Source organism: Nematostella vectensis, chromosome 7, assembly GCF_932526225.1.
Source record: "Nematostella vectensis chromosome 7, jaNemVect1.1, whole genome shotgun sequence".
Taxonomy (NCBI): Eukaryota; Metazoa; Cnidaria; class Anthozoa; order Actiniaria; family Edwardsiidae; genus Nematostella; species Nematostella vectensis.
The window spans coordinates 5,686,608-5,703,348 of NC_064040.1; the positions used below are offsets into that span (position 1 = coordinate 5,686,608).

The following is a 16,741-nucleotide window of genomic DNA, read 5'->3' on the forward strand; positions in this document are numbered from 1 at the left end:
ACTAAGGAAATTTCTTTTTATAGCCCTCCTTACAAGTTAGAAATTATCGTTAAAAATCCGTGCTGGAAAAAAATAGAAAGAGAATTATTCAAAACACTGCGCGTATGAATGCGCAATGAGTCTTACTTGAGATATTGAAGTAAAAACATTACGCAGCAACTTCTGCAATTGAAACTTAAAGTCAAAATTCAACTAAGCAAACATGCGCGCTCGGGTAATAGCCGTTCCTTCTCCCGCTATTCGCCGATCGATCTGTTCCCGGCAGTTTTGGACCGCGTCGCGGTGCTACAGGATTTCCGTGGGATTGGGAGTCATATCCTTCCTCGTCTTGATCATTCTCGGAGTGTTGGTGATTTCTCCAGCCATTGATGGTCTCAGCCTCAGGCCAGCGACGTGCACGGTCATTCGCTCTGAAATTCAGGGCAAAATGTCGTGCCGTTGTGGGAAATATTGCTCAAGTTTTCACCCGTGTCTCAAGATTTACGTCGACTATGTCCCTGAGGATTTCCCTGACAGAAACATCACGAATCGAATGTTTCACGACACAGTCTACGAGAATAGTGATGAGGAGGAGGTAAAAATAATCTCCACTCATTAAAAGTCACTTCCCTGTCTTATTTTTGTTTGGTTGTATTCTCGGTGAGAATAGGTAGTTCAAAAGGAGTTTTCGAGGATGTTTTCTGATGCGTTTTCTTGTATTTGTTCTTTAATATTTACACAGATATATTATAATTCTTTTTTTTGCGCCTATTAAAACTGTAAAAAAAACATTTTTTTTTAAAAAGCCAGTTTGCCCTGACTGAGTATTGCCGTTACTATTGCTTTTAGTCAATGTGATGGTCGCATAGATACAATGACATAATTCCAAAATTCCATCCTATTGCAAATTTCAGAAATAATTAGATCAGCTCTTAGATAAGGTGCCTTTTCACGACATTTTTTTATCTGGAAACAGTTACCTATGATGGTGTTGTTCGTCTTTCCTTTTGATGGGCGAGCCTCCAAATTCCCATTATTCATTTTAAAGTCTTAGTACAAGGCATTTATTTCCTTCCGAATCTCGCCGGGTACAAACAACAACCAACAACATCTGCTCTATAATATAATGCGTTGCTTTCATTTCGACATTCTTTCAGTGTTCAGTCGCGCCTTGCACGAAAGACGAGCAAGCTAACTACCGAGCAGTGGAGAAATTCCAAGAATCCAGAGGAATTGTTGGTCAGAAGTACACTTGTTTTTATAATCCGAAAAAGACGAACGAAGTAGTTGGACGCACTGAGAACTTCAATGCCATTATTATCCACTGCACCCTGTGGCCAATGATGTTCATTCTGATCAGCATTTTTTGGATGGCGCTAGTTTATTATCGGCGCCATACTTTCTGCGCACCTAAGGATGGCCAAAATGTCCATCTTGTTTGGGAATGAATGCAGCGTGAGGACATAAGAGGGATAACCTGAGAGTAAGAAGGTTGTCACTACACGAGGTCTTTGTTTTGCATGCCGTAAAACAATTCTGCGTGTTTCCCAGTGTTATCTGATCTGTGTGTCTATGTACAATATATTTATGCAAGGCAATGTGACACACTGCACTGTTAGACGTTGTAAGATAAACCAAGTTTCCAGTTTTTTTATATTTTAATTTGTCTGCGAAGTATAGAAGACGAACTCAGCTGTCTTTGTTTTCTGAACAGCAGAATGTCAGACACTTTAGGCTTATACCTATGATTTTTTAGTCAGTCAGAGCGATAGACGGGGGCTGGGCTTGTAGTACGAAGTCAAGGATTGGTTATAAGTCTTAATTTCAAAACGAGAAAGTGACTCTTTTTATCGCATTTTTTTTCTAATAAAGAGGCTGTAAACCCCCAATCTTTTCCGGTCCTGGATCATCCGCCTAGATGATATCAGGATATCAAAACTGTAATACTTTAAATGAACAGATAAAAGTGTATGCCTGACTCGTTCCCAGTCGTGATCGTGTGTGCGGAGAAAGAAAAAAAAAAGACAGCGCGCAAAGGCTCACGGACAGTAAGAAGCAAGACAATGCAAACGCAATGCATGTTGGACCGTCACAAGAGCTCGGCCCCTCGGCTCTCCGGCCCGCCTTCCCGTGGTACTTTGCGCGCCGCGTTTTATTTTTTTTTTAACAGAGCCGAGACAGGGGGACGAGACAGATCACATGCTACTTGGAATAGGTACGGGGTTGCGTTTTTTTACTCTTGCTTTTACTCCCAGGAACAAGGATGAGCAAGCATTTTTGTCTTTATTGGTGCATCTGGATTTAAACTTTGAGCCTGTGCTCGGCACTTCACATTATTCCTTTAGTTCAGTTCTATTTTTCCATTATTCTCGAATTAAAATTCAATATCGTAGTAAACGTTATATCTGTATTCAATAAACACAAATTAAGATATCCGAAAAGGGATGGATGATTAAAGGGATGTGAGCTTGAGCAAGGAATATGTACCGAAAAAAATGCGAATGGGGTTGAGCAAGGAATGACTGGACAACGGAAGACGGGGGTGAGCAAAGGGGAGCAGCAGGACCGAAAATCTGAGAACGTGATGTAAAAAAAAACAAATACTTTGTGAATTTCCTTTTTATCAAACTGTAAAAGCCTGAGTGTGGAAGGTCTTCCCTAGATTTTGGGTGTAAAATTGTGCCAAATTTTGCGCTTCTAAAAGACAATCAGAATTGAATTTCAGATCTGGTAAAATTTAACGTGATCTTCACTGTAAACAATGAATAGCAACTATAGGGTGACGAAGCTGCCTAGTATTGGCAAATACTACGACAAAAATCCATATGCGTCAGATTTTATAACAATGTACGTCAGCGGTGAGGCAAGATGCCGGGCTAGTTCCCACCCCTTCCCTGCCATCCCTTCTGGGTTGAAGTTTTGCAAAGGAAGTAAAAAGAAGAAAGTAGCCTTCTCGCTACTAGCCTCTCCAGTGGGTTAATTCGGAAATTCCTGTTTTGGGGGTGTCGGGATTCCTGTTTCACAACAGGGATTCTGAGCAACGAAAACACACAAGAGAGCACGCTCGCAAGCTAAGAAAAAAGCATCATTATTCATACGAAGAACGAAGATTTCATATCTGATTGTTCAACCACAGACATTCGTGGTAGGTGCTTAACAATTCATTTTGATTTTTTTCAAAATGTCACATATTAATCGAACAGTATCGAGGATAATAAGGATACAAAGCAATTTGTTTGGTACTTTATTTAGCAGATGAAAAATCGCCTGTTACCTTGTAAGCATCGCCTAATTAGCCCACTCAACTTGCACACGATTTTGCCATTTCCGCAAAAGTTGGGTCAAATTGTTATTACTTTGTTATTGAACTTTGCACCTTAATTTCTATAGAACGACGCAATAAATACAATGGAAATGCAAATAGGTTTGGATGTGGCCTTGAATTCTATAGTTTAGCCTTCTTTGAATGCTCAAAATTGTTGCCTAGCTTTGGCAAACATTGGTTGAAGGGCAGGCTTAGTTTTCCAGGATCAGGTTATGACTTTCTTTCTTTCTTTCTTATTTTTTTCAGTTTGAATGATGTCTCTTGTGATTGGAGTTGATGTTGGTGGCACGAACACTGATGCTGTCATCATCACTAATAAAAACAAGGTGTCATCCTATGCTAAGACCTTAACTACCAAAGATGTGACATCAGGTGTTGTGAATGCTGTGCAGCAAGCTATTGGAGGGCTTACAAAGACAGAATACAGTGCTACAGATATTTCTGGCATCAATATAGGGACTACACACTTTTTGAATGCAATTTTACAAAGAAAGAACCTTGCACGTGTTGCATTGATAAGATTATGTGGGCCGGCCTCACTTGCTGTACCTCCATTCTGTGATTTTCCTGAAGACCTGGCAAATGTCATCAACGCAGGATATTATTTCCTTGGTGGGGGTTACCAGTATGATGGAACAGAAATTTCTCCTGTCTGTGAAGATGAAGTCATAAAAACAATGAGGAAAATCATTGAAGGAGGTAATCTAAACAGAGGGTAATAGATAAAGGTTTTTTTCCAAACAGGGGCTCCCCTTTGGAAGTTTTTACTATGTTAATTATTTTACTATATGAAGCTCTTGATGTAATGAACTTCGATTAGATTAGTTAGTTATTAAGTTAGTGTTAACGCCTTTCGCTTAGTTACAATATTAGCAACGACATTTGAATTTTGTTGATTCGAATTTTGTCGATTCGTGTCCTTTCTGGCCAGTTCCTACCTGGTATATTCAGTGCAAGCATTGTTATAGTACACTATAACCAGCATATTATACACTGGAAAAAAATATTATACCCCTACATCCCTCCTCCTAGGCATCTGCCTTGCATGCAGCAGATTGTAATGCAAGTAGGAGGATATTAGATTTGCATTTAAAGGAACAAAAAGGACCGTGGTTGTGTGAATAAACATCCTCCTATAAAAAAAAAGACCCCTATGAAGATCCCAGTTTGTAGGGGATGGGGCAGACAGCGAAATACTTAAATAGATAAAGTCAGACCTGAAGGAATGTAACCTCTCTAGAATAGATCCGCTAGACAAAGACTCATGGAGAGCTGATATGCAAAGGATATGATAATAGGGCATTCATTTATCGGTGAAAATATATATTATTTTGTTCTATTATTTTTCTCAACAGGTGTCAAGAATGTGGTTATTGCTGGGATCTTTTCATGTGTGCGAAATGACCAGGAAATAAAAGTCAAGGAGATTATACAAAGAACCTTTCCTGGGATTAGTATCACATTGTCCCATGAAGTAGGGCAGCTAGGGCAGTTGGAGCGTGAAAATGCTTCTATTCTCAATGAAAGCTTGAAACCCTTGAGTAGAAAGACTATCTTTGCCTTTCATGAGGCTTTCAGCAGAATCAAAAAGATTGGGCCAAAGTGCCCATTCTATCTCACTCAGAATGATGGCACAATTCTGAAAAGTGCATCTAATAGAGAAGGGTAAGTTGTGCCTAGTCCGCAGAATCCAATGCTGCATGCTTTGCCTGATATTGCCAAGTTTCTCATTGTGTTGAATTCCTAATAGCTAAATGATCACTTAGTGACATAAACAGCACAGTCTATTCAGTTTTGATCTTGGTTCTGTCCACTCTTGGGAGATTGAGATTTAAACCAGTTTAATTAAACCACCTTTAAACTGGTTTAAGTGCTGATGTGAATGGGGTACAAGACATATAGGCTGCTGACAGGGGAAGGGGCATGGGAAAGGGGGATGCTGCTGACACAAGAAGGGGCATGGGGAAAGGGGGTGCTGCTGAAACAAGAAGGGGCATGGGGAAAGGGGGTGCTGCTGACACAAGAATGGGCATGGGGAAGGGGGATGCTGCTGACACAAGAATGGGCAAGGGGAAGGGGGATGCTGCTGACACAGGAAGGGGCATGGGGAAGGGGGATGCTGCTGACACAAGAAGGGGCATGGGGAAGGGGGATGCTGCTGACACAAGAAGGGGCATGGGGAAGGGGGATGCTGCTGACACAAGAATGGGCATGGGGAAAGGGGATGCTGCTGACACAGGAAGGGGCATGGGGAAGGGGGATGGGGAAGGGGGATGCTGCTGACACAAGAATGGGCATGGGGAAGGGGAATGCTGCTGACACAAGAAGGGGCATGGGGAAAGGGGGATGCTGCTGACCCAAGAAGGGGCATGGGGAAGGGGGATGCTGCTGGCACAAGAAGGGGCATGGGGAAGGGGAATGCTGCTGACACAAGAATGGGCATGGGGAAGGGGGATGCTGCTGACACAAGAAGGGGCATGGGGAAAGGGGGTGCTGCTGACACAAGAAGGGGCATGGGGAAAGGGGGTGCTGCTGACACAAGAAGGGGCATGGGGAAAGGGGGTGCTGCTGACACAAGAAGGGGCATGGGGAAGGGGAATGCTGCTGACACAAGAAGGGGCATGGGGAAGAGGGTGCTGCTGACACAGGAAGGGGCATGGGGAAGGGGGATGCTGCTGACACAGGAAGGGGCATGGGGAAGGGGGATGCTGCTGACACAAGAAGGGGCATGGGGAAAGGGGGTGCTGCTGACCCAAGAAGGGGCATGGGGAAGAGGGTGCTGCTGACACAAGAAGGGGCATGGGAAAGGGGGATGCTGCTGACACAAGAAGGGGCATGGGGAAGAGGGTGCTGCTGACACAAGAAGGGGCATGGGGAAGGGGGATGCTGCTGACACAAGAAGGGGCATGGGGAAAGGGGGTGCTGCTGACACAAGAAGGGGCATGGGGAAGAGGGTGCTGCTGACACAAGAAGGGGCATGGGGAAGGGGAATGCTGCTGACACAAGAAGGGGCATGGGGAAGAGGGTGCTGCTGACACAAGAAGGGGCATGGGGAAGGGGGATGCTGCTGACACAAGAAGGGGCATGGGGAAGGGGGATGCTGCTGACACAAGAAGGGGCATGGGGAAGAGGGTGCTGCTGACACAAGAAGGGGCATGGGGAAGGGGGATGCTGCTGACACAAGAAGGGGCATGGGGAAGGGGGATGCTGCTGACACAAGAAGGGGCATGGGGAAGGGGGATGCTGCTGACACAAGAATGGGCATGGGGAAGGGGCATGGGGAAGAGGGTGCTGCTGACACAAGAAGGGGCATGGGGAAGGGGGATGCTGCTGACACAGGAAGGGGCATGGGGAAGGGGGATGCTGCTGACACAAGAAGGGGCATGGGGAAGGGGGATGCTGCTGACAAAAGAAGGGGCATGGGGAAGGGGGATGCTGCTGACAAAAGAAGGGGCATGGGGAAGGGGGTGCCGGCTTCCCACACTTTTCAGATCAGAGATTTTAAAATAGGTATTTTATGCCAGAAATTGAGGAAAAAGGTTGGAGTAATTGGAGTAAATATTTTTCATAAAGTTTTGACTGATAAAATTTTATTTGTTTTAGCATTTTAGAAGTGCATAAATGTCACCCAGGGGAGCCTCAGTATATGAACAAAATTTTGTTTGAAGTTGAGAGACTTTTGGGCTTTTTTTTGTTGCCCAGGCACATAGGCTGGTAAAGACACACAGACCACCACACCAGATATTTTGTTTGTTTTAGGCAAGTAAAAATCGGAAATCTTTCTGTATAGCGAAAGAACTGCCCTGGATTTCCCCGTCCTGACACTCTCATCAGGCCCAACCAACAGTATGAGAGGTGCAGCCCACTTGTCAAATTTGACAGATGCCATCGTCATTGATATTGGAGGAACGACAACTGATATTGGAGTGCTAATGAAAGGTTTTCCCCGCTTAGCATCTACTCGAGTGAAGGTACAAAATATTTTCACTAGACTGGGGGAAACCTCAGTGATACCTTTGGCAAATTTAATGGCAACTTGGACCACAACGGCAGGAAAACAATGGAATTTAATTCCAGAGCCATAGCAGGCCACAAAAGTTTGGGGTGGAGCACAATACAGAGACATTAATAAAATATTGGGGGGGGGGGGCAAAGCCCTCATTTCCTCATAAAAAATATATATATACAATATAAAAATATTGGGTAGGGAGGGGGGCACATACTCCCTAATGTTCTGCTTTTTCCTCTTTGCTTAAGGTCGAAATTTGTTTAGAGGCTTCTAAAGTGCAGTAACAAAGGGGTGGTGGAATGAATGGACCGAAAGTGCCATCCGTCTTATATAATAAATGAATTGTGGGAGGCATAGATTATTATTGTGCATTTGTATTTCAGGTTGGGGGAGTGAACACCAACTTCCGCATGCCGGATGTGATTAGCATAGCACTTGGTGGGGGGTCACTTGTGAAATATCACGATACTGGGGTGAGCTACCATTGTGATCAAAAGAGGAAACATGCCTTTTATACTTTTTTGTTAGAAAAAATAATAGAAAATAATAGAAAAAACATGCAAATTGTCGACTGAGTCATAAGACAACCATCCACTAGGCAACCGCCCTAAGTCATTAGACAACATGGGCCCCCATATAAGGAAATCGACGAAAGAAATATGAATTCGTCCCCCCCCCCCCCTTTTTTAAATTGCTTCAGCTCACCCTTTCCTGCACAAATGGTTGCCTGATAACCTAGGATGCTTTACATAATGTCAATCAAGTGCATTTATTTACATATTGTCATGTAGTTTTCAAAGTCGAGTAAAGAGAAAGCATGCCCAACATATGCATAGTATACAGCCTGGTCACACATTTATGATAATATGGGTTATTTTCCTTTAGAGAGTGACTGTTGGTCCCACAGGTGTTGGCTGTAACATCAACCAAGATGCACTTGTGTTTGGTGGGACTGTACTGACTGCAACTGACGTGGCTGTGGCAGCCGGGTATACTAGTAACATTGGGGAGGTATCTAGGGTGGAACACCTAAAGCCGTCGGATCGAGATAAAGCAGTGCAGGAGATTAAAAGGATGGTAGAGAGTGTGATTGATCAGGTCAAGGTGAGGGCTGTAAGATAATTTAAGGTGCTGTATCATCCTATCCTTTACCTGGAGGAGCCTTGGTGGCAAATGGTTGCTCTGTGGTGCTCGTGCCTCTCATAACTTGTTTAGGGGTTCAATCCCTGGTTCCAACGCGCCTTTGCTCTGAGGCTTTTTCTCTGGACTCCCCCGTTTCACTCCTTCCACACAAAAAAAAACCACCACACTTGAGTTGTATGGTGGCTGCCTGAGATGCCTGTTATACCTTCAACCCAACAATATTGTGTCTGCACTCTCCTTATTTAGCATTCCAGGTGCAAGGAGCTTGACTACCTAGGTTATAACCCCCGAAAAAGTGGAATTCTTCCTTTTATCTCCTCCCATTCCCCCGACGCCCTTCATGTTAATTTATGAGACCATATTGGTGTACAATTGGTAACACAACATATTTTGGAAGTGGGAGTGTCACAAATGTAGCATCTATCACATGTAGAGGTGGAACGAAAATATATCAAATATTTTGTTAAGGTATTGACAAAATGGGATAACACCATCTTCCAAAGTATGTGCATTTATAATGAGACCTCCGTCTCCCTGTCCCACACCATCATTAACTAAACTTGTTGGTGTGTTTGACTAGGTCCAAGCGGAAGATCAGCCGGTTATTCTTGTTGGCGGTGGGAGCATTCTTCTGGACAGAGATCAGCCACTGAAGGGAGCCTCTAAAATTGAATTTCCAGATTACTTTGAGGTAGACATTATAAACAATGAAGTTGTTTACAACGTAGAAGCTATTAGACATGTTCTTTACTGCACTATCTTAAAATTGTTTAACATCTCAAGAATCTCAATTAGGGTAAAACGAGTAGAAATAAAAATACAGCGAGCTTTTATAGGAAAGCATTGCAAGAAAGCCACATGAAAGTTAAGCCAGTTATTAGAAAATGCCACAAGAGAGGGGGTCAATTTGCACACATGGGATATTTGATTTAGACTCTGATTTATGCAATTCTGTTCAGCTGGAAATTAAATCAAAATAGGATTTGAGATGGTTTAAAATGTTTGTTAATCGCCTTCCTAACCTCCCTTCCTAATAGAACAACTCTATTTTCAGAGAGGCATACAGCTTCCACCCTGGATTGACTGAGTATCTAATTATATCACCCTGTTTCCACCTTGTTTCATACTCCTTTAGGTGGCCAATGCTGTTGGAGCTGCCCTTTGCAAAGTTTCTGGCATGGTAGATGGTGTCTTCGAGGTGGACGCTGAAGAGAGAGACTCAGCTCTGGCCAATGTCAAGCAGAGAGCCAGGAGAGAGGCCATCCTCAATGGCGCTGACCCAGATACAATTGAGGTGCTTGAGATAACAGCTACTCAGTTATCGTACCTCAAGGGCAATCAGACCAGGATTTGCATCAAGGTGGTCGGAGATCTGGCTGATGGACATGCTCTAACGAGAGGTATATACGCTGCGACGGGGCGGGGGAGATTGCTTTACACACAGGCGCTTCGGGGTTGAGTAAATTGGGTGTGGCCACAGAAACCTTGGGTGCAGCTGAAGAAATATTCCAACCCTAAGGCAGACCTGTGCAAGAAGTATGTCTTTTCGTTTCCCTTATTCACAGCCATCGTGTTTCATCTATTTAAAGACAGCGTAATTTGACGGAGGGGGTTTTGTAAGATAAGATGTATCACGAGGTAGGGAAGGGGGGGGGGCTGGATTACAGATGATATGCGAAAGTGTTTCACGAAAGTATTCTCTATTTAGTGTAGAATTACTAGGTCGTAGCTTTCAATTGACAGTCAAAACTTGGACTGGACAACTGGCAATGATAACAACAAAAACATAAGAAACAACTACAACAGCAACCTACTTACACATCTGTCATTTGCTTCTTTGCTTTAGAAGCATTTGATATCTCGAAGCTTGATGTCTCTCCTTTGGATGGTCCCTCTTTGGCACCTACTACAGAAGGGCGAGCTACCTGTGTCGGAGAGTGCCTGGACCCCGTAATTGACGCGAACGGTGATTGGCTGATGCAGCCTTATGACGTTGAGTGCGTTGCTATTGGTGCTGGTATCCTTGGCTGTGGTGGGGGTGGTTCGCCTTATATTGGCAAACTCAAGGCCATCAACATACTCAAAGCTGGCAAAACGATGAGAGTCATTCACCCCGATAGGTTTGTCAATCCATGAGAGGTCTAAAAAAGTTTCAGCCCCCAATTTGTCGTCCTTGCAAAATACCAAGAGTAAAAAAAGGCATCCATTTTCATTTGCTGTTTTGGCGAAACTGCTGGAAAACTTTTGTGGTTTTTAGTCCTGTATAAAATATTGTTTTTAGAGTGTTATTTCGTCACATAATTCGCCATCCAATGTGGGGTGAAAACAATAACAAGGACTGATAACATATAAATGTGGTCTAGATAAAGGACAACTAGAAGACAAAGGCTCACTCTTGTTTGATTAACGTTTGGTTTTATTCGCGTGGCTTTTTGTGATCAAGTGATGCCCTACGTTGCCTGCGTAGCAAGCGTTTCTGTGGATTTTCAGGAAAAATAGAGAGCGAGCGAAAAGTAAGCGCGATTCCCTCTTCCCCCCATTCTTCTCTCTCCTCAATAAATGACAAGACCCTTCTTAAGTGCTATCACATGCATGCTTATTTGAGGGATATGAAATCTTCTGTCCTTTCTTCTTTGCTTTCTCTATGCTATGTTTTTACGTGCTATGTCACGTCTCTCATCACAATCTTTACTGATACTTTCTGGACATAGGCTTGGCACGACTCCTGATCTTCAAGGCGATGGAGCTGTCATCGCGTTCATGGGAGCACCTGTGATTTTATACGAGAAGCTGGCTGCCAACACGGAGACTGAGAATGCTGCTGGTGCTTTGAAAGCTTTTATTGCGAATAAAGATCAAGCAAAAGTGGTCGAGGACAAAGGTGTAACAATTGTTTTTAATGCAAAGGAGCTGTTGAACAAAACTGAAAAGGTAGCTGTCTGTTTTGGTTATTAGGGTATACTTGTATATAACTTGAAATCGTGTTTCAAACACCTCCCGTAAGATATGTGTCGTCTTAGCGACATCGAATGTAAAGTACTTGTATATCAATGCGCTTCACATGACGGTGTTTTTTACTCTATAAATGGATATGGACTGCTCCACGACGCAGTTTACAGTTTCACTGAGGATGGTACCATGGACCAGCGTCCCCAGCGGTTTTCTCGCCTTCCCAATCAGGTTATGCAGTATCCATATTCGTGAAGCCGATTCACATTCCAAGATGTCAAAGAGCAGTTTTTACACCTTTACTTTTATTCAAACTCATGTGCTCTTTTTTAGTCCTCGCAATTCTTTAGCGTGGCACTTTGCGCAGAAGTAGGCGGTGCGAATTCCATCGAGCCCCTTGCGTTCGGGGCATTGAATGGGATCCCTGTGGTGGACGCGGATGCCATGGGTCGAGCATTTCCAAAACTTCAAATGACTGTACCATTTGTCAAAGGGTGCAAGGCCTATCCCGCCGCGGTGGCCGATGAAAAAGGCAATGTGAGCGTTATTTCTCAAGCACGAAATCCACAAGATGTCGAAAACGTTTTCAGGGAGAAATGCGTAGAGTATGGGTAAGTTAAAGGACGGTCAATCAGAGACACTGACGAGGGCCACTAGGTATTGTATATTTTATATGTAGTTGTAGTAATATTATACATATATTAGGCCAATATAATACTACAGCAAGCTTCTTGTCAAGTCCCACGAGGCAGGATTCGTTTTCTCAATAGCAAAATTGCACGCACATAGCAACCAAGTTGCATAGAAATGACATACGTATTTTGGCCCTGCCTATGCATGTTTGATGCTCAATTGTGTGAGAACTTCTTCTTTTTATCATACCGTTAGCCCTAAACACATCAACACTATCTTTTGTTTTTCTCTTAGTTGTGCTTCCGGTGTATCCTTCACATTTACTTGCGATGAAATAAAGCAGCACTTCGTGCGTTACACCATCAGTCGTGCGAGGAGTTTAGGTGATGCTGTACTGCGAGCCAGGCGTGACAAGACGTGTCCTTTGGATTGCATTGTGAGCCGGGAAGGAGGGGTTGTGATCTTACGTGCAGGAAAGGTGGGTCGTCTGTTTCACTTTCGCCTCTAATCCCCTAGCCTTTTCAATGTTTGCACTTACTCATCTCATACTAGACTTATATATTTCCTTTTGCTCTCCATTTCCCATTTATCTTTGCTGTCACCTTTACATTTGCCTTCACCTTTGAATACACATTTACCATTGCTTGCACCTCCACCTTCACCTTCACCATTACCTTCACTTTCACCTTTACCTTCTCCCCCATCTTTACCTTCTCCTTTACCTCCACCTTCACCTTCACCATTACCTTCACTTTCACCTTTACCTTCACCCTCATCTTTACCTTATCCTTTACCTCCACCTTCACCATTACCTTCACTTTCACCTTTACCTTCACCCTCATCTTTACCTTATCCTTTACCTCCACCTTCACCTTCACCATTACCTTCACTTTCACCTTTACCTTCACCCTCATCTTTACCTTATCCTTTACCTCCACCTTCACCTTCACCATTACCTTCAATTTCACCTTTACCTTCACCCTCATCTTTACCTTCTCCTTTACCTCCACCTTCACCTTCACCATTACCTTCACTTTCACCTTTACCTTCATCCTCATCTTTACCTTATCCTTTACCTCCACCTTCACCTTCACCATTACCTTCACTTTTACCTTTACCTTCACCCTCATCTTTACCTTATCCTCCACCTTCACCTTCACCATTACCTTCACTTTCACCTTTACCTTCACCCTCATCTTTACCTTATCCTTCACCTCCACCTTCACCTTCACCATTACCTTCACTTTCACCTTTACCTTCATCCTCATCTTTACCTTATCCTTTACCTCCACCTTCACCTTCACCATTACCTTCACTTTCACCTTTACCTTCACCCTCATCTTTACCTTATCCTTTACCTCCACCTTCACCTTCACCTTCACCTCTTCCTTTAACTTTACCTTCAATTTCAACTTCACCTTCACCTTTACTTGTGACTTGACCTTTATTTTCATCTTTACCTTCAACTCCGTCTCCATTTCCTGCAATATTATTATGTTGCGGAATACTTTCAAAATGATACTTGATATCAATAATTTTTCTTATTCAGATTATCCGCGTTGATCGTGAGATAAGTGAAGGATTCAGCAAGGGGTCTATGCTCCTCAAGGGTGACGCACAGGAATCACTGCAAATCAACTTCCAAAACGAAAACTATATCGTTTTCTCCAAGGAAAACGGGGCCAACGTCGTGAGGGCTTGTGTACCTGATTTGATCAGCGTGGTGAATTGCGACAGCGGCGAGCCTATCGCAACGGAAGAGATTCGCTATGGATTGCGGGTAGCCGTACTAGCGATGCCTTGTCCCCCTCAATGGACCACACCCGAGGCCTTGTCCGTTGTAGGACCAGCTGCTTTTGGCTATGAAGAGATAGAATTCAAATCGGTTGGACGGTATATGGAGTTTCCTCCTATTCCAAAATTATAGTACTTGGTGCCACATTGGTCGGCAAATCTCCAAGGACAGTGTTGTTTTTATTAGAAGAGCTGGAATATTGTTAGAACAAGTCGCACTTATTTGGTTGCACGGTAGAGCTAACGTTCTTTTGATAACTCAAAGCATTTTTAATGTTAGTTAGGTTGAAACCATTTCAAAAAGACTATAGTTGTGCAGACCACCGAAATATCAAGTCACATCACCTTTTAGCAAGTCATATCGGTTATCAAGTTTTATTCTTGTCAAGCGCAGGCCTGTGAACGCGCTAAAACATATTACAGTATATCTAATCATCATATAGTATATTTACTAAATATCATGGTCACATGACAATAAACATAATCTTATTTTCCTTTACCGCCGTGTGCACTACTACGCGGACACCCTAGACTAAGCATCGCATTCAAACTTATATCCGTAAATCAAGTTGCGTTTAATCTCGGCCGGCTTATTTTCATACTGAACAAACGGGCTTTAATGTTCGGAATGCCGTTATTTTTACAAAATTTATGCTTAAAGATTACCCGCTGTTTCCACGAAAACTTAAACGCCGTTCTTTTTGTGCGCCATTCCAGTAGAAGGTGTTAGGTACATAAAAAGAACGGCATCTAAATCAAATTAGACCGGTCCATTCTATTTGGCACGCCGGGCTGGTTATAGACGCCGTTCTTTTCATGTGCCGTTCCAAATGCATATTGTAGTTTAATGACATCCAAATGCTGCCCATCCGTGAAAAGAACGGCCAATGAACGACTTATAAAACGAATGTTGTACTTTTCATGTGCCTAGTTTATTTAAATGAGATGGGTACTTCGTTATTTCTTAAAAAAATACGGCGTTGCGCGCGATCCTAAAAACAGAAGAGAACATGTGTAGTTCGTATTTTACCAACATAAAATTTGAAAGCATTGGTTGCGCCATTTCGCTCTGCGATTAGAAAACAGAAGTAACCAAAAGTCAAAAAAAAAGAAAGAAAATAACCGAAAAGATGCTTAATATGTTCTTCCATTTCTCAGTATATGCATTTTAGTATAGAACTATAGTATCGTATTATAGCTACAATCTTGAACAAAAATGTTAGGACACTAGTATCTTTTCACCTAATTTTTATAGTTACCTATTGAAAAAAGAAATTTTGCCCCCCTTTCCCCGGCACAATGTTGTTCACCACCATACCAAAGTGTGCCGAGATGATTTCTCAACATTGTAATAGGGGAGAGGGGAGTTTTTTTGCTATTTTTGTAGAGTAACCCTTTTGACGCCTGGAACCGCTCAAAAAGGGGTAGTTTCTCAACGAGTTTTGTCTGCGATTGTAGACTTGAGTGTATGTAAATGTTTACTACTTCCTTGCTGTAAGTGCAATTAAAGCCGCATTGTCACCAGTTTACTTCCGGTCGATTACCTAGAAATCTCCGATGATTTTTAACGGAAAACGCGAAAAATATTTCAAAATATTGACAGCATTGTGTCTATTGGAAGTTTCTTTGAGGATGTGATCGATAATTTAGAGCGGATGGCCTGTTAAATATCTCGGATTCTAATAGATTCTTTTGTCTTTTAACGGTTGAGGTTTCCGTCGGACCTCCGGAAGTAAACTGGTGACAATGCGGCTTTAAGTGGGTTGGTTGAAAAAGGGGGGGGGTCAATGTTTCGCTACTAATTAACATCCCAACGCTGTTCTACAGCCTTAGCTTCTCTGTGCATAATACGTAGAAGAGAAAGCGCACTTAAAGGGCGGATCCAGGGGGTGAAACAGGCGAATTTATTCACCCGCTGTCTGAGCAGCCTTCTTGATTCTATAACATACAACAAAAATTAACCCACCATTTATTTCTTCTAGCATTTTTAAATGCTAGAAGAAATAAGACATTTTTTAAATGGTGGGATAATTTTTGTTGTTTGATTCTTTCGAATTGCATGTTATACAATTAGCAAGTCGAGCTTAAATAAAAGATTTTAATTTGCTTAAATGCAGTTTTAACTAAATGCACGCCTAAAGAACGGCGTCAAAATTGCCAGGCGAGCTTTTGTCTTTTTGACCGTGTCAAACGTGCATTTGGAACGGCACATAAAAAGAACGGCGTTTGAACTAGGCCTAAGGCTAACTTTAAACGTCGTAATATCCATGAGCCGTATTCAATGCAAATGTATGCAAATAAAATAGAAACAATCCACTTGATTAATTTGCAGTGAATACGGCTCATGGATAATACGATATTTGAACTTAGCCAAGACATCTTGAGTATGAAGAAAAAAGTTATAATGCTTGCAAACAATCGCTAAGTTTTGGTGCCATTTTTATGCCATTACGCGTGGATTGACAAGCCGAGGGTTTGGAACCATTTTTTTTTCTATGAATATAGTATTGATCTTAATTGTTTATATTGTATTAAAATAATGTTTCATATTGATTTACTATGGATACTCATGTGTGCAATAAAGGTCAGTTATCTATGTTATCTCCATATGATCGTCTCTGTCGCTCTTAATATTTTTCATTTCACTGGGGGACGTTAAGTGGAAACCAGGCCTAAAAGTAAACATGGAATGAAGAAGTGGTCCATGGAAACAGTCGTCCTTCGTTTTCTGATAATAGGGCGTAATTTGATTAAGGTGCATTAAACTCTGGACACCTAAGCCCAAAATTTATAAATAGCCCAATATATAATTTCTGAATGGAGGATGTCGGCTCCCACAAAAACCATAGTAAACTTATATATACTCTTTTTTTATAAGAATATTTTTTTTATAAGTACGCTCAGATAGC

At 42.5% G+C, this 16,741-nt stretch overlaps 2 protein-coding genes across 3 annotated transcripts; both read left to right on the plus strand.

The window, feature by feature from the left end:
* The first annotated feature begins 66 nt into the window (after window positions 1–66).
* On the plus strand, window positions 67–3,054 carry LOC116614453 (calcium-activated potassium channel subunit beta-4). Its single transcript, XM_032375471.2, has 2 exons — window positions 67–574; window positions 1,137–3,054. The coding sequence occupies exons 1-2, from the start codon at window positions 203–205 to the stop codon at window positions 1,425–1,427; spliced, it is 663 nt and encodes a 220-aa protein (XP_032231362.2). The 5' UTR covers window positions 67–202; the 3' UTR covers window positions 1,428–3,054.
* Window positions 2,985–14,932, plus strand: LOC116614454. 2 transcript variants are annotated; one of them, XM_048730294.1, is made up of 13 exons: window positions 2,985–3,124; window positions 3,551–4,003; window positions 4,660–4,969; window positions 7,095–7,275; window positions 7,697–7,786; window positions 8,199–8,417; window positions 9,037–9,147; window positions 9,592–9,856; window positions 10,303–10,576; window positions 11,168–11,387; window positions 11,739–12,016; window positions 12,333–12,516; window positions 13,588–14,932. In XM_048730294.1, the coding sequence occupies exons 2-13, from the start codon at window positions 3,556–3,558 to the stop codon at window positions 13,963–13,965; spliced, it is 2,958 nt and encodes a 985-aa protein (XP_048586251.1). In that variant the 5' UTR covers window positions 2,985–3,124; window positions 3,551–3,555; the 3' UTR covers window positions 13,966–14,932. The 2 variants fall into 2 exon arrangements, with proteins under 2 accessions (XP_048586251.1, XP_048586252.1); XM_048730295.1 differs by lacking the exons at window positions 2,985–3,124; window positions 3,551–4,003 and having other exon boundaries at window positions 4,837–4,969; window positions 7,064–7,275.
* The last annotated feature ends 1,809 nt before the right edge of the window (window positions 14,933–16,741 follow it).

Excerpts from the sequence above, each read along its gene's own strand:
- LOC116614453 (XM_032375471.2), top strand. The coding sequence starts at position 203 with ATGCGCGCTCGGGTAATAGCCGTTCCTTCTCCCGCTATTCGCCGATCG. Across the intron at positions 575-1,136 it reads AGAATAGTGATGAGGAGGAG|TGTTCAGTCGCGCCTTGCAC; the intron begins GTAAAAATAATC and ends ACATTCTTTCAG.
- LOC116614454 (XM_048730294.1), top strand. The coding sequence starts at position 3,556 with ATGATGTCTCTTGTGATTGGAGTTGATGTTGGTGGCACGAACACTGAT. Across the intron at positions 4,004-4,659 it reads GAGGAAAATCATTGAAGGAG|GTGTCAAGAATGTGGTTATT; the intron begins GTAATCTAAACA and ends TTTTCTCAACAG. Across the intron at positions 7,787-8,198 it reads TGAAATATCACGATACTGGG|AGAGTGACTGTTGGTCCCAC; the intron begins GTGAGCTACCAT and ends ATTTTCCTTTAG.